Raw genomic sequence first — 18,159 nt, 5'->3', positions numbered from 1 at the left:
TGTGTAACTTTTTGGTTCTTGTTGACAATTGTGAAGTGTGACCAGGTGTGATTCAAATAAAGAGACTTCAAAGATAGATTTTTTTGGTAATGCATGTGGGACAAAAGCAAATCGAATTATAAGTACATTAATTATTTTATTTAAGGATGCTGAGTTAGCTGTACAAAATTTTGTAATGTATTTTTTTTTACTTTTCATATCAATAAACTTAAATTTATGTTCCCATATTCAAAGTTTAATTGATGGTTTTTTAAGTTATTAACATCACTTGCACTTAGAACTTTATTAATTTAATTTTTCTTAAGTTAAGATATTTTTTGTTTTCCATCCAATTGTTTCAATGAAATTGGAAGTTTGTGGAACAATTTTAAATTTTGTTAAGTTGGTCACACTAAAAAAGATCGAAACTTCAAATAGCTGACTTCGAATTTGAGTTCATTCCGGTTCATTTAATGTATTCATTCAATGATGAACATTATTCGTTAGAATGTCAAAATACAGAAATTTCATACTAATGAATAGATCTATTCTAACGAATTGGCTATTCATTAGAATGTCAAAATAAGGCTGAATGGTTGACGTGGGAAAAAATGGACAAATTTCTGATGGTGGAGTTTTTTCATACACCAAATTTGCAGAAATGTTGGAGACCCTTAACATTTCAATTGCGGAAGAGGTAATTGCATGTGGAGAAAAGTTGCCTTATGTTTTTGTACCAGATGACGCTATCCCATTGAAGGAGTACATAATGAAGCCATATTCAGGAAAACAAGTATCTCCACAGGAATTATATTTCAATAGATGCTTAAGTTCGGCAAGAATTCACTTAGAAAATGCGTTTGGCATCCTCGCACATTGCTTCGAAATTTTATTCAAGCCAATTAACTTGTGCCTCGAAAAGGCAACCAAAATTGTTCTAAACTGTTGTTATTTACATAAATTTTTGAAAAAGAAGCAATAACACCCACAGAAAACCGATTGGACTTGAACCCATCTCATCAAGAAACTCAACAAAAACAGACAACATAATACGTAACAAATTTTCCGCATATATATAAACACAACTCTCCATTAAACTTTCACAATAAATATATTTACATACGATACATGTTTACATTTTATTAATAGTAATGATTTTCAACATATAACTCTTGTTCGATGAAACATCCTCCTTAAGCTTGTTCAGGAGGCACTTGAAAATAAGCTGGAAGCTTTATAATTTTCAGCGGTGTTAATGAAGCGTTTGAAGAGCTTGTAGCTGGGGAAGGTAAAATCTCATGTGTGGCGAGAAAAATCTTGATGGGTGTGGTGTGTTGGTCTTCACTGCATTAATTGTCAGCAGCTTCAGTTGACCGAGAAATAAAATTTCTTCAATGGCTTTTTTGGAATACATTTTCTGCTCTTCATCTATGTTCTTATAAGAAAAGGCCTAAAGTCTAGTTTATCCCATACTAAAAAATCGAATCTAAGCTAGAAAGTTGTTTATTACTCAGGGCCATTGTATTTACTTACCTTAAATTCATCCATGTCATCAAGAGTAGAAATACTTTCCGATGCCTCCTCCTGGTCTCGCAAGGAGCCGGAGTCGTCGAAGTCTTCGAAGAACCACAAAGTGGATACGTGGATGTCGTCTTCTTCTGCACCTGACTCCATGGAGTTGTTTGAAAGCTTCAGCTCCCGGCGGTAGGATGTTTGAAATTTTATTTTTAATTGTTGAAGAGTTCCATCGGGTTCTATTTCATTGAACTTCTCCAGCAACACATTTCAAGCTTGACTTTTTTTTAGTTTATTTTTGTATTCATTGCTTTTTATCTTCCAAAGCGTGGGATGTTGCTGGAGAAGTTCAAACAATTCTTTCCAACATTTTTTATTTGCTGTTTGAGTCATTTTTAATTTTTATTCTTTTCAAACAAATAAAAAGTAAAGCACACCGGAACCAGAGACGAGATATCAGACATGACCACAGAGATAATTCTATTGAGATTATTCACGTGTCTGTTTTTTATCTCACTTTAATTTCTTGGAAAGAAAGGGATGGAATGCGTTTGAAATTGACAGTCACATCAAATCAAAATCTTTTGATTTTCTTTCAACTCAATGGCCAACCTTCAAAAAAATCTAATTCAAGCCCACACAAGAGTTGATTTCATGAAATTGACAATAAATCGAAAGACAAGTTGAACGTTGGCGTTTTTCTTTTTTAATTCAGAGCAGAGCTCGAACTGTCAAAAAAATAATTGTGTTTTTTTTTTAGCTCTGATCGTTCAGAGCTTCGAATTCTTGTTTCTTTTTTAGTTCTGAACATGTTCAGAGCACGCTCTGTAAGTTCAGAATAAAATAACAGAGTAAACGCTGTAAAATTCTGAACACAAAACAATTTGATATTTGAAAGCCGGGAAATTAAAAAAAATGATCGTCAAAACAATAAAAATTGCGGAAGAGGCTAGTTGCTTTAGTGTTGAAGGAAAGATAATTTAGAAAAAATTAATTGCATATAGCATTTTTATGAATCAAATTTATTTCAGGAATCAAATGGACCAACTCCATGACTGTTTTATTAATTAATTTGATTAAAGAACATTTTGAACTCATTCAAACAGACGACATTTAAAATCATGACAGTATAGTTCTCAAGTTGTTTCATAATTAAATCAGAGAGCTCTGAACATACTCGGCTCAGAACTCTAATCTACTCTACATTGCTCGCTCAGACTCTGCTCAGAGCTCAGCTCTGAACTAAAAAAGAAAAACGCAATGTGTATGGAGTGCTTTACAATTTCACTAAGAGTATCACCACAAACAGATCCTATACCGTCTCTCTCAGTGTAAACATCCCCTTAAAATAATATATTAAAAATATCTGTAAAACTGGAACTTCCAATGGAATCCTTGTAATCTCTATTGTTTGTATAAATTTATCTATGAGATCAGCTGTAAGTTGACAACTCAAATTACATTACACAAAAATAAAAAAATTAGAAAATATAAATTCTTGTTTTTAGGTACATCGAAGTGTTAAACAATTATCGTTTGCATTTATTAAGCTTTCATATGTAAATTGCAAATATAATAATCCAAAATTTTCAATTGTCAATTTACAGTGCCTCGAAGTATCTTAATTTTCCACAAACTTGGACTTGATTCTTCAAAATTACCCCAACAAAATTGTTCTACATTTACCTAACATCCCAACGCACGACCAGCGGCAGCGACAACGACGAGTTAAATAAACAAAATTATAATCTTACGTTGTTGGAAAGAACACAGAAATCTCTTATAAAACAAAAAATTAAATTATGAATTGAAAAACTTAAAATAAAACATCAAAAAAGAAAAGAAAAATCCATCCATCCAAAAAGAAATGTCAATAAGAAAATAGATTTTATCAAATTATTCTTTCGAAAGATCTTTTATCGTTGAATTTAAATTTAGTTTGTTTTGGGGTGTTTTGTAAAACATCTGCCTCCTGCCGATCATCAGATCGATCAAGACACTTCGAAATATTCTCTCATTTTTGGTCGTCGAAATTAGATCATAATGTTGCAGCGAAGTCTCGAGGTCGGTCGAATTCTGCGTAATCGGTATCAGGTGCCGAGAATATTGAAAAACAAAGACAATAATCAAAATGTAAGTATCTATGAGTTGTAGGATCCTATCAGATGAGACTTCTATGGTCTTCTTTTTGTTTTTTTTTTTAGGTTTCAATGCAAATCCATAGACTTTATTCATCAATCCTCTCAGGCCGTCATCCAATGAAAAACTGTGAAGCTCGACTATCGGTGATACTTAAATCCTATCCAATAGGAATCAAACATTCAAATGTAAGAACTATAAAACCATCACTTTGCAAGATGATGAAAGTGATGAGTCACATCTAAAAATGTATGTATAATGCCTTAATTTTGCTTACAGCCTGCTTTCTATGCAACTTCAAAGGACCCAGATGCAAAGGCAAACACACCTGCAGTTGTTTCAACGCCAAGTACTCCGTCGCTACCAATAACAACAACAGCATCAGCAACAGTACCACCTATTCCAAAGCCCAATAATCAGCAAACAACCAAATTAGAAGTGAAGACGAAGAAAGGTGTTCTTTCGGTAACAACTACAATTGAAGATTCTAAACTGAATGAAGTAGTTTTCGAAAAGGAAATAACCCAACCGAATGCTAATGCAGTAGAGGCTACAAAAGTTCCACCTAAAGCAGTTGCCAATGTTCCGCCCGAGGAAATTAAACCAGTTAAACCTCAACCAAAGGTTAGTTGTGATTTTTTTCTTTTTGTTAATTTCTAAACTAAACTTTTAAAAATATTTCTACACAATGTGCTAGAAAATAAGTTAATTTTAAAGGAATGCCGTAATTTTCTCTAAAAATATCGACGATACAAATGGTTCTGTACACTTGGGCGGACACGCACTTTTTGTTTTTTGAGTTGGGTTTGAGGATTCCGATCAACTGGTTTTAAATAACGAGGTGATCACCATTGGCCACAAACTACTACAGTGTCTATCAAGCAGAACTACTGGCGGTTTCTGAAGCTGCTAAGGATCTTTCTTCTCATAATTTGGAAGATAAATGCATAGACATATTTATCGATATTCAAGCAGCAATCAAGGCCATTTCTGCCACTGTCACAAAGTCATGAGTGGTACAGGAGTGGTGGGGAGTTTCGTCTACTCAGCGAAACCAACACGGCTATCCTCTATCGGGCCCCAGGACACTATGACATTGACCGAATTGAAAAATCAGACAATTTGGCCAAAAATTGATCAATGCTCAGTCTAAGCCATATGGTTTAAATGTTATACAGGCCAATAGAGCAGATAAATGAACAAATCTACCAAAGTTTCATTGAAATCGCAAACAAAAGGTGGGCAGCCTTGAAACATGTAGAAAGATTTCCAACAGAGGTTAAGCAAAATTCTTTTTGCAATTAGATGAAGTCACCTGTCCTAACTAATAAGTAGCCTAACTAGTCACAACTCATTGGACACCTACATGAACAGAATGGATATCGGTTCATGTAAGGATGTGACGACAAGGAGACTTTCTATGTGAATGGCCAAGTGTACGTAAAAAAGAAAGACGATATTAGGGTCCTTACGGGACTCTGTCTTATAGGCAGACACGCAATACGACTTGGTGTAGCCTCAAATGACTTCTGCAGGAGCTGTATGGATTACGAAGAAGAGCAAACAATCTCTCATCTTCTCTGCACTTGCCCTGATCTTTCACTACGACGCAAATTTCATTGAAATCTAGTTCTCGGAGTAAATCACTTTCAATGCTCAGGAGAGAAAGCTTTGATAGACGGGTTTGTGTTATCGTGGTTCGAAGCCTATATTTATTTTTGAAAATGAGCGCTCTGCAGTGCAATTTATATTTACATTCTCAATGCAATTTCAAGGTTTGAGAATGTAGCTCTGAAATTTTGATTTTTGAGAATTTTGTTGTAAAATAGTTCCGGTGATTGATCTGTTCCTATGCAACTTTTCCTTTTTGTATGAGTCAATAAAGGACACAAATTGAACCAACTCATTACGAAGACTAGGCTCTAAATCATCCGTATACACTTTCACCAATGCCTCTGCTACAGCGTGCAAATTTTCAGCATCCATCTTCTCGATATGATTCAGGAATCCAAATCTCGCACGTACAGCTTTATATCCATGCAATCTTTCAGTAAGAGAAACGAATAGCTGGTCAATCACTGGGATGAAGGCGAATACTTTGCATTTTTCCTTGGATGAGACATTTACGTCTTGTGTTTTCACGTAATCGAGAGGATTCAACCTCACATTTCTCATCGGTATGGGATATTTTTTTAGCTGCTTCCTCGTATTTATGAAAATCATTTCGTTTGGATTGCGCACGAATAATTTCAGTGATTCTAGTGCACGCATTGCCGATTCAAGAATCATTTTCGGGTCTTGCAACATCTTGTTTGAAGAGTTGAATCGTTCCAAGATATCGTTCCAAAATGTTGCAAACAAAGCGGTTTCGATACCCCTCATCTTCTGTAGAAGGTGCATTGCTTCATTCCTCACGATGTCTTTTTGCTAAACTGGCCACTTTTCTTCTCCGATAATTTCTCAATGAGAATTCGGTGCCGTTCTGTACTGGCTGTATAAAAACGAGCACAAATTCTGCACAAAATCAAAGAATTGAACAGCCGAAGAAACACGAAACAAATTAAAAATTAGTCAATAATAATTGATTTTTCCAAGAAATGAAGAACACCGATTTTAATATACAGCAATTAATTTATATGTACATATATATAAGAAAAACAAAATTGTCGAGACACGGAATCGAATACCCGAATTCCGAGGTTGCGGGCAAGTACCACCCCACTCAGCCATTGGCGATTGGGGTACTCCCTCAAGAGGGGTAGTGAATTGGAAGTGCCTTATCAGGGCCATTTGAGATTTTGATATTTCACTGATTGCCTGATTGGAGTCAACAAATATACATCAATGATTTCTGTTACTTAAGATGAATATAATTAAATAATCATGTATGTACAAAGTATTGTACATACATGATTGTGGTTGCCCTCTTCTCAATCCGGCCCTGATTTGCGAATTATGTGATACAGCGCGTTTTTTTAACCATTTCAATTTGACGGTCACGATGTAGATCCTGTTAGAACGGCTATTCCAGGAAGTCCAAAGTCTTCATCGTTCTTAGTTAGACCAGCCAGGAGTCTGAATTTTGATTGTTTAATATTCTGTAATGGTTTCGTAAGAATGTCTGCAACCATTTCTTCTGTTGGACAGTAAATGAATTTAACTTTTTTAGATTCCTTAATGTCACGAAGAGAATAGTACTTCACATCTATATGTTTAGTTCGAAGATTTATCTTCTCTGAGTCCAGAAGTTTTAAACAACTTTGATTGTCTTCGAATATTGTAACATCTTTTAAATCTACTTGTAGGTCTATAATAAGTTCTTGAGTTGCTTCTGCTAACGCGACAAGCTCTGCTTCAGTTGATGAAAGTGCAATCACTCCTTGCTTTTTACTTGCATAACAGATTGTTGCTTATCCAAATTTAAATAAATATCCGCTTGTGGATTTTCCTCATTTAACGTCTGAAGCCCAATCTGCATCGGTATATCCAACAAGTTTTGAATTTGTATTGCATCCAACACAAAGCTGTAGCTGTTGAGTTCCTTTCAAGTACTTTAAAATGCGTTTAACTTCGTTCTGAGTAGGACAAGATACTTTTCTGCTAAGAATTGAAACAGCTGCTGCTATGTCCGGCCTTGTATTTCCTGATAAGTTAAGATATGAGCCAATAGTTTTTCGATAAATTTCATTGTCGTCTAAAAGCTCATCATCCGCTGTTTGGTTTTCGAAATACCCAGTATCCAAAGGTATTTTTGATGTCTTCGCATCTGACATATTAAAGGTACCAAGTATTTTCTTTATGTATTTTTCTTGGTGCATATAATACTTTCCATTTCACTTTTCAATTTGAATTCTAAGATACAACTTAAAATTTCCTATGTCAGTAATTTCAAAATGTTTTCTAATTTCTGTAATTGTCTGTAAAATTAAATTCTGTTCTTTTAAAATAACCAGGATATCATCAACATAAACAAGTATATACCTAATTTTGTCGCCTTTGCCTTTTAACAACTATCAGCTTTACCCCTTCTGAATCCAAAGTTAATTAGGATCACATTTATCTTTTGATTCCAATATCTCGCTGATTGTTTGAGACCATAAAAGTTTTATAGCCATATCTTTTACGAGGTACGCTCTTGTTGATTTTCTAATATTATCTTCAGAATCAATGCCATCTTCTTCAGAATAGTAAGTATGTACTTCCATCTTCTCATAACTGTTCTTCAAAATCCACATTGTTTTCATCTTCAACAATTTCTTGATTTTTAATTGTATTTGTTAAGTTAGCATTTTCTTGGTTCTTGCTGGTAACAAAATTAATTTCAAAAGTAGAATCATCTTCATATTTTGTGACATCAGGTTCAGGACCGGCGTTCGTTTCTTCATTACACTTGACATCTCTGGATTTGATTATCTTGGCTGTTTCTGTATCCAACAGTCTGTACGCCTTTCATCTTCCAACTTATGTCGAAGTTTCTTAATGACATAATGATATTCCACGCATCCAAATGCGTCATAACTGGCTGTCTTTGAAAATACATTTCATAAGGAGTTTTCAGAGTAGCTTTCGATGGTTATCTATTTTGTAAATAATTAGCAGTATTTAAAGCTTCTGCCCAAAATTTTCTGTTCAGTCTAGATTGTATGAGCATGCACCGTGTCATTTCCATTAGACTCCGGTTCTTTTGCTGTTAACTGCTGCTTAATACCTTTACTTTTAAGATAATCTTTCAACTTTTTGCTAGTGAATTCTCCACCTCTCAGTTTTTAGTATTTGTATTGGTTTTTCAAAATAGTTTTCCGTTTGTTGTATAAACTCTACTATTTTCTCAACAGCTTGACTCTTTTCTTTCAAAAAATATACAGTACAGTACCTACTGTAGTCGTCAATCAATGTTAGAAAATATTTTTTCCAACTGGGTGTTATTTCTCTCGTAGGTCCACATAGATCTGCGTGAACAAGATCCAAGACCTTATCAGATCTGTTTGTGGCTTAGGTTAGGTTAGGTTATAGTGGCTAACCAAGATGGAAACGGACACACTTAGGCCAGTTTAATGGCCCATTGTGATATCACATGAATTTGGAGGCTTCCTCCTAAGCTCAATGGAACCAGTTTGAGTCCCTTGCGAAACGTGAGAGGCTGAGTATACTGATATGATTTAGATCGTTTAGATCGTTAAAGAAGAATTCTCCTAAGTAATTCTTGCGTTTTCGAATTAGAGCAGGGTATGTACAAAGAATGAAGAGATGAAGAACCGTTTCTTTCTCGTCCATACAGCTTCTGCAAAAGTCATTTGAGAATACGCCTCGTCTCGGGCGTGCTTTCCTATTAGATAGTGTTCGGTTATGACACCTATTTCGAGCTTATATGCGATCTGCATCTGAGAGCAAGCACCTTGAACGTATTAAATCCAGTGTTGGTCAGATGTTTTTTGTGACTTGACATGTGGTGATGTTGTTCCACCTGGTGCCTGCCCTCCTGACAGCGTCTTGCATAAGCAGCAGTTTACAAGTAGCGATTGGTATGCCAGTACTTGCCAAACGTGGTAGGATGGACTGTACTGTACCGTTCCTGGCGAGTTCATCTGCCTTACATTTACCTGGAATGTCTCTATGGCCCTGCACCCTGCAAAGGTGAATATTAAATTGTTGTGCCATCTCCATTAGAGATGATCGACGGTTATGGACTGTTATAGAGTTTGTAGAGACAGACTCAAGAGATTTTATAGCGGCCTGACTATCTGAGAAAATACGGATATCAGATATTGTTATAACGTTTTCTTTAAGCCAGGACAAGACTTCCTTTATCGCCATAAGTTCCGCCTGGAACACGCTTCAACGATTGGGAAGGCGGAATGAGAGACTTAATTTCAGTCGTTCAGATTACACACCTCCACCAACCCCTTCTTTTGTTTTTGACCCATCTGTGTAAAAATGGATTGACTCATCCTCCAAGAATGTCCTATGCTCCCAAAAAGATCTGGGAGGTATAGAAATCTGGAAGTTTCTGTTGAATTGCAGTTGAGCGATGGTGCTTTGGAATTGATTCTAAATACCTTGTTGTTAGTCCACTGCGACGGTGCTTTGAGGCGAATAGCAGAGCTTGCAGCTATTTGTTTGCTAAATATGTCAAGAGGTGTAAGGTAGAGCAAGGTGTCCATTGCCGCAGACAGGGTCGTGCGAAGCGATCCACTTATACATAGGCAAGGTAAACGTTGGACTTTATTTAGCTTATCCCTGTTTATACCTTTCTCTAAAGCACTCCACCATGCTGCCACACCCTACGTTAAAATCGGTCTGATTACCGATGTGTATAGCAAATGCGTGATTCTGGGTTGTAAACCCATTTTCTTCCAATAGCTTTTTTGCAAGAAAAGAGGGCTACAGTAGCTTTTTTGACTTTTTCCAATTAGTTTTTTGTCTAGGACAAGACCCAGGTATTTAGCCTCGTCTGAGAATTTTAATTGGATTCTTTTAATATAGGGAGGGTTGACAAATGGAATTTTGTTTCTCCTCGAAAATAAGACCAGATCGGTTTTTTGTGGGTTAACACCCAGACGACACCGATCAGCCCAAAGTATTAGTATGTCCAAGGCATTTTGTAAGAGTTCTTTTAGCATTTTAAGATGCTTTCCTGAAACTGCTATAGCAACGTCGTCCGCATATGCTATCACTGTGAAACCCTCTGCATCCAGACCAGTTAGGATTTCATTCACCACAAGCTTCCAGAGGAGAGGGAATTGAACACCACCTTGCGGGTCCCTCTACTAACGAATCGTCTACTAGAAGAGTTGCCCAGTTTTGAGTTAATTATTCTGCTACTAAACATTAAATTAATTAACTCCCGATGCTACCTCTCTACATTTAAAGATGTTAGTGCAGATGTGTCCACGTTGTTAAAGGCACCTTCGATGTCAAGGAAAGCAACCATAGTGAACTCTTTATGATGGAGGGAATATTCAACGGTGCGTACTTAAGTGTGTAACGCTGTTTCCACCGATTTACCTTTACAGTAGGCATGTTGAGACGAAGACTTGCCCTTAAATAGATATCAATCAATCTTTCCAAGGTCTTTAGAAGGAATGATGATAGACTTATAGGTCGTAGATCTTTAGGATTGACTTTTGAGCATTTACCTGCTTTAGGTATAAAAACAACTTTAACTTCTCTCCATGCCGAGGCAACATGGACCAGGTAAAGACAGCTGTTTGTGGCTTGCTTAGGAAACTCTGGTCTTACCATTTTACCTCTAAAACAAGAATCACAATGATCAATACAAGAACATTTAATGAGTTCAACTCCAGTAATGAAATCATTTTGTATCGCATCTTTTATCGACCTTAAATCTCGATGACCAAATCGGCGATGAAAAGTATGAACACATTCCTTTTCAATGTGTGTTAAACTCTTTGCATACAAATCTTCATAAAGGTTTTTATATAAACTAGCCGTTGCATATATTTTACCATGATGTGATAGTTCACATCTTTAAATAGAACTTCCCAACCACTTTCGACAAGTTTTCTAACTGAAAGCAAATTTCCATCTAGCTCAGGAACATAGAGAACATTCTTGACAGGAATTGCCTTGTTCTGACAAAGCAATATACCACTGCCAGAACCATCTGCTTCTATTTTGTTCCCATTTGCTAAATAAATATAATTGCCAGTCTTTCTATTTAAATTTCTAAAAAATTTGTCATCATTGCACATATGACATGTAGCGGCTGAATCAATATACTCGTACCATGCAGAATCAATTTTATTTGTACCAGAACTAAAGCACAAATCAAAAACTCTTTGTTTTCACTCACCTATACCAGACATCGAAGTTTCAACGGTTTTCTTGGCTTTAAAATTGGGGTTTTTCGTTCTTGCATCTTATTTGGGCAGTTCGTTTTTAAATGCCCGGTTCTTCCACAAGAATAGCATTTAAACTTTCAAGTTTTGAGTCTTCAATGCACCATCTTCTAATTGTCCTTTCGATGGTTTGTCACTTTGTTCTTAAATTCTTGAATCAGCTTTTCTTTAACTTATTAGAGTGTTAACTCTTCGTCTGTTCTGACTTCAAGGGCAGTCACCAAAGAATATAGTCGTCTGGCAAACTTCCTAGGAGAAATGCAACCACAAGATGATCTGCTAATTGCTCGCCTAAGCCAGTTAGACGATCCACAATGTCCAGCATATCACAAATGTGATCTTCCATTGTTTGTCCGTTCTGAAGCTGCATACGACACAATTTCTTTGATAGCTTTATCTTATTCGAGAGTGTTGACTTCTCGTGTGCTCCCTTCAGAGCATTCTGTAGCAGTTTTCAATTTCGGAATATGCATCAGTTGAGAATCTTCCACTGCGAGGCCGATTGTTGCACGAGCTTTCCCATCTTTCAAGGTCCAACTAGCAAGAACAGGATTAGGTGCTGCATCAGCAATAACTTCCCAAAGATCTTCTTTGATTAATAATAGCTCCATCCTGTATTTCCATGTTTGATAGTTGTTGTTGTTCAATTTCTTGAAAATCGATTTCCTTCTTCTATCTTGAATTTTTTTTTATCTATTATAATTTCCTGAATTAATTTCTTAAATTATAATTGTTGGGGTTCTGGGCCCATGCCCTATTAGAACGGCCACGAAGTCCAATTTATACATAAGAAGTAATTTAATTCAACATAAAAAAAACAAGATATTTATTGTTCAAGAAAATAAAATAACACTGAAAAATATCGAACTTCAATATTGTACTGCGAATTATATAGTTGCTGCAAGTCTTCAAAGAAAATAAATTGTAGCTATTTTTATTGCCTTGCTATGGGACTTTTGAAGAAGAAATATTTGACTGTTAACAGTCGAATTATTTTTTCCTGAACACCGTTTATTTTAATAAATATGATTTAAAATAACGAAAATAAACCAGCATAAAAGCCCCAATACATCGGGGCGAAACGCATATATGAACACTTTTATGCTGGTTTATATTTATTTTCGAGATTTTAAATCATATTTATTAAAATAAATTCTGTCCAAGAGAATCAAGATATGTGAATTTTACTCGAGTTTTGGACGAATATAGGCTGTTGTAGCCAATTCAGAAGGTTAAAAAAACTTCTTGCATCGTCGGAGAAAACCTAAACACTTAGCAGCAGTTTTGTCGATGTCGGTTATGTGATTCCTACACAACAAGTAGTTTGTGATACACATACCTAGAACTGGAAGCTGTTCAGTCCTCTTAATTCAAGTACCACTCATGGAAAGTGGCATTGGGTGAAGGTTACACTTTTGGAAAGTAGACAGCATTGAGTTTCTGAAGCCTTAAATTCTACACGGTTTTTGATTGCCCATGCTGGCAAGATCAAAATTTAATGAGCTTATCTTACGCTGCCGTTAGTAGTCCACATCTGAAGAACAAGGATTAGAATTTAAAAACGAATATAAGAAGCTGGGGGTACTGTCATCAGCAAAACAATTAAGTGGGTTAGAATTTTCAGATAAAAGATCGTTTATACAAATAAGGAAGAGTGTCGAAGACAAAAGAGAGCCCTAGGGAACACCAGAATTTATCCAATACTTTTTGAATTAAGGAGTTCGAAAGGTAATTTCTAACCCAATAAAGAATAGATTCGTTATTACCAAATGCCCGTATTTTCGATAAGAGAGCTTAATAACAAACTCTATCAAAACTTGAAAAATTAAGTACCATAAACATTCTTCAAAACAATTTAAAGATTTGTGTCACTGTACCGTGAGATAAACCATAAGATCACCAGTGGACCTTGATACGCCAGTTTTGTTTCCAATCACTTGTTTTATAGATTGCATTTTGTAATGTGTGTGTAGGCCTCGCAATGGGTCTTCCTGCTCCAATATTGCAGTATCTTCAGCAAAAGTGGGCATGACCAGTGGGTCCAATAATTACTTTTGGTCGTACCGTATTCTACAGAGTCGGTTCCTAACATTATGATTTCAGACATTGAAGAACATCTAAGAATATATCGGAGCATACATGGTTTTCTTCGAGTGTCGCCTTAACCAAATCCATAATTCAATGTTCTTGGTCTTTTGTGGAATGTTTATGAATCCAAACTGATATTTCGGAATTAGTCTTTTGTCTTCTATTATTTGGCTGAGCCCTTTCAGGACCAGTTATTCGAAAACCTTTGCCATGATAGGTATAAACGATATTGGTCTGTAGGATTAGATTTGTTTTGGTAGCTTAGCTTTTGTGTCTGTTTTCTTTTGAGACGTTTTGCTGATTTCCAAAAAATTGTTTGGTAGAAGCATCCGTGATCAGGTTTTTGAGAAGTCTACAAAGTGAATTATTTTTTAACTCACTGATTTTTTATTTAAGTCCATTGTTAAGACGGTTTAGAACTGTCTAGTCATCTTTAAGTATCGTAGCTTGTCATTTTCTTGGAACTTTTCTTTTTTTCAAACATTACTAACAAGTCACAAAAATTCCATTATGTGTTTTTGTAGTTCAATCTGACATTTTTCCTTGTTAAACTTTTTACATGTATTCACTGAAGGTTCACCTTAAATGGAATCGAATTAGAGAGAGTTTCAAGCAAAACGGAATTTATGGAAAACGAAAAATTGCTTACTTTACTTTAGTTGGCGCTACAGCGCGCAGCGCACTATGCGCCTCGGCCTCAAGTAATAACTTTCGCCAGCTTACTCGATCTCTAGCTTGTTGCCTCCAGTTTCGAATACCAAGTTGACGTGCGTTGCCTCTTCTTCTTGTCCCCTCAGGCTTGGCGTTGAATACCTTACGGGCTGATGGAGCTTCGATGTTCATTCGCTCAACATGCCCTAGCCTTCTTAAGCATAGAACACGCATTTTTTTTACCATTGACAAGCGCATCACCTTGTCGAAGTCCTCTGGTGGTTTCGGTTGACTCTCTTCCAAGCAACGGGCATTTTCTCGCCTTATCTTTGCAGGCTCCAGGCGGCTAGTGAATCCCGTTGTTTTCCTTTTTAATCTTCTATGAAAGCTCCGCACCTGTTTCCTATTAAAACATCCCTGGATCTTCTCGACTTCACTCTGCTAATGGGCTTCTTTCTTTCTTCTTAATAGATGTGAACAAATTTTAGACTCTCGGGCTTCCATGGGGTTTCAATATAAAATTAGCAGTTGTATTTGCAGCCTTCAGGGTGAAGCCTCGTTTAGATTCCCATTGGGTGTTTTAAAAGTTCCGCCCTAAGACGCAGAACTCCTTATTCAATTAGAGAGCGCATCGGAGGGCAGTATATAGCCCTGCTGTAAAGTAGCTTTGGTTGTCACTATGTTGGCATCGTTTCTCATTGTTATTAACATAGCTTCCCCTTTGCAAGAATATAAACAATAAACATCCTTCGATTCCTTTTGTTCTTTTCATTCTCTTTAGAAACGAACAAAGTTCGACAGCAATCGTTCTTCGATGGAAAGAAACTTCATAACACCTGCACGAGCTATGACGGATTTTCTTCTAAAACCTAGTGACCTAGAAGCTTTGCCAAAAATCAAACGTCGTTCTCCATATGAACAAGAACCACCTATTACAGTATATTGGCGTAAAGATGTCGAAGCAAAAGCAATTGAAGTTTGGGGTTCAAAAGAGAATTTGCTGCGAGAAATTTTGAAGCGGGAAATCGAAAGAAAGCGATATCAACAAAGTATGACCTTATTTATTGAATTTTACTCTGTAAACACATCAATAATATGTACATTTGATTTCTCTTTAAGATATTTTTACTGTAAAGAGACGTTTAAGAGACTACCGAAGAGAAATTGGCAGTCGAACAATGGTAATGGAAGATGAACCAGGATTAAGAGGCAAATCTGGACGGGTTGTTCTTATTGCAATTGGAATGTAAGTGAAATGGTTTTCGTGTTTCTTCTCTGACCAAGATTTTCTTCTAGAAATACCACAAATTTTATAGTAAAAACGTTTGCGTGGCTTTCATCGGGATCACATAGTATGTTTGCTGAAGCCGTTCACTCCTTGGCCGATACAATTAATCAGTTGATTCTTGCCTATGGCATTCATAAGTCTACCCAGGTACATAGATTTAAAGAGTCCCTACTAAAATCGTGGTTTGAACATAATATACATACTTTTCTGTTTGTAGATGGCTGATCCCGACCATCCATATGGCTACACTAACATGAAGTATGTGTCTTCACTTATTTCTGGAGTAGGAATATTTTGCGTGGGAACTGGTATTTCCATTTACCATGGTATAACAGGTCTCATCCATCCTGAACCTGTTCAGGATTATTTCTGGGCTTTTTGTACACTTGGTGGATCGATGTTATCCGAAGGTGCCACACTAATGGTTGCTATGAATGAAGTTCGTCGGTCTGCAGCAAATACTGGAATGAGTTTTAAAGATTATGGTAAATAGAGACCAATATTTTTAAGCTTTAACTTGTTTTTATTCATTGTTGTTGAAATTTCAGTATTACGGGGGAAAGATCCATGTGTTAATGTTGTCCTGACAGAGGATACAGCTGCAGTAAGTAGTGTTGCTGTTGCTGCAACATGTATGGCATTATCTTCAATGTCTGGATCTCATGTCCCAGATGCTGTAGGTTCATTGTTAATTGGTGGTATTTTAGGAGCAGTGGCATCGTTTATAATTTATACAAATGTTGCAGCACTGGTGGGCAGGTAAGTTTTTTTTTTTTAAACAAACAAACAACAAAAATCCAAACATTTCAGCAATTCTAATGGTATTTTATTTTTTCTTTTAGATCCATTTCACAGGAGCATCTCAATAAAATAAACTGCGAACTCGAAAATGATGTTATGATCAGGGCAATACACGATGTAAAGGGAATCGATATGGGAAACTCTCTTGTTAGATATAAGGTATGAGAGAGAAAAATTGCTATCCAAATAGTGAGAAAAATTCAAAATGAAAGCTCCTATTGGAAAACTCTATAGGTAGTTAAAGTTTTTGTTTTTTTCATTTTTTCTAGGCCGAGATTGATTTTGACGGGCGTGAACTGACAAAATCTTACTTAGATAAGCAGGAGCTCAATGAGCTATTAAAGGTAAAATATAGAAACAAACTTTTATTTGCTATGAAGTCCTTAAAACATAACAATTTTTATATTTATTTGTTAGGCTGTGAAATCATTCCAAACGGTTGAAGAACTAGAACTATTTCTTTTAACGCATGGTGAAAACATAGTTGACCTAATGGGAGGAGAAATCGACAGAATAGAAATGAGACTAAGGGTAAGACTTCACTTAAAGACAAATTTTTGTATTAAATTATTGAATGGTTGTAAAAACAAACATTTTCTTTTTCTTTTATTTCTTTTTTTCGATACAGAAAAAGTTCCCCGAACTGCGACATTGTGATTTAGAAATACTTTAAAGTTTCTAGGTTTTCGTTTGTAAATTAATAACGTAAAATTATATAAATTATTGCTCTCAATAATGTTGATATTATACTTGTGTATATCTATTTAACAGCAGCGTTTTAAATAAAGTTTTAAAAAAAATTGTTTAAAACAAAATACAAGAAAAAACAGAAACAGAAGCGATAAAATCAAATACATTTAAATAACTTATTTATTTTCTATAATATTATTTTGGTGGAAATAAACAAAAAATATGTATTTTATTGCGGTTTCCTGCAAAAAAAAACAACTTTTATTTAATTTCTAACATAATTATTTTGGAAATTTCTTTTAGAGCTGATCTGGTAAGGAGCATGCATCAACGCATAATCAAAATCTGGTCGGAAGAAAGCACGCCCTACGAGTGGAATTTAAGCACTATCTAGCAACATTCGTGGTTTAAGATAGTACTGCCATGCCACATATGTATGTTCACACTGTATCAAACAGGCCAGCACTTCTGGCATTGAGTAAAACTCAAATAGGTGAAGATTCCGATCATTTGGAATTCAATCTAAATGGGTAGTGCCATTAGTTTTTCCTCATCATGGATTAGAAGTGTATATAAGAAATGATGTTGCATACAAACTTCCCCCAACAATATGGTTTGTGCTCTAACACATGTGGTTAAAATTTTCGGTATATAATAAGCACATCATCCACGCATGTTTTTTAAATCGAAGTCCAAATCTGGACAGAATTTCAGCTTTTAACGAAATTGATGCTCTTTCTGACTCCATTCGAAGAATTGTTGAACTGAAGTCGTCATTGCGGGCGATTTCAATGTACACCATTCTTCTTGGCTTCGTTATTCTGGTCAGTCAACACCGGAAGGAAGGTATGTTGAGATCTTTGCTGAGTTAAATTAATTAACTAAGCTTGTCGATGCTCCAACTCGAATCCCTGACGTTGAAGGTCAATCCGCAAACACCCTAGACTTGTTTTGTACCTCTGACCGTAATAAATACAAAATCAGTGTATTACCCCCACTAGGCACATCAGACCACTGTATCGTATCTGCAAAATTCCCATGTCTAAAAAACCCAGTTAAAGAAAAAAACTCCTATGAGAAAGCCAACTAAGACGGTCTCAATGAATTCTTCAGGAACTTTTACTGGTCACTTTGATTCCTCGATAGTGA

General features: G+C 35.9%; 1 protein-coding gene across 2 annotated transcripts; it reads left to right on the top strand.

The window, feature by feature from the left end:
- The first annotated feature begins 2,889 nt into the window (after positions 1 to 2,889).
- On the top strand, positions 2,890 to 17,067 carry LOC129941644 (proton-coupled zinc antiporter SLC30A9, mitochondrial). 2 transcript variants are annotated; one of them, XM_056050333.1, is made up of 13 exons: positions 2,890 to 3,002; positions 3,102 to 3,627; positions 3,699 to 3,821; positions 3,913 to 4,257; positions 15,013 to 15,280; positions 15,351 to 15,477; positions 15,528 to 15,666; positions 15,737 to 16,004; positions 16,068 to 16,278; positions 16,362 to 16,479; positions 16,590 to 16,664; positions 16,738 to 16,851; positions 16,949 to 17,067. In XM_056050333.1, exons 2-13 carry the CDS (start codon positions 3,538 to 3,540, stop codon positions 16,991 to 16,993), a joined length of 1,923 nt encoding a protein of 640 aa, XP_055906308.1. In that variant the 5' UTR covers positions 2,890 to 3,002; positions 3,102 to 3,537; the 3' UTR covers positions 16,994 to 17,067. The 2 variants fall into 2 exon arrangements, with proteins under 2 accessions (XP_055906308.1, XP_055906309.1); XM_056050334.1 differs by having other exon boundaries at positions 2,940 to 3,028.
- Positions 17,068 to 18,159: the final 1,092 nt, after the last annotated feature.

This window comes from Eupeodes corollae, chromosome 1, assembly GCF_945859685.1.
Source record: "Eupeodes corollae chromosome 1, idEupCoro1.1, whole genome shotgun sequence".
In the NCBI taxonomy this organism is placed as follows: domain Eukaryota; kingdom Metazoa; phylum Arthropoda; class Insecta; order Diptera; family Syrphidae; genus Eupeodes; species Eupeodes corollae.
This window is presented reverse-complemented; position numbering and strand designations above follow the sequence as displayed.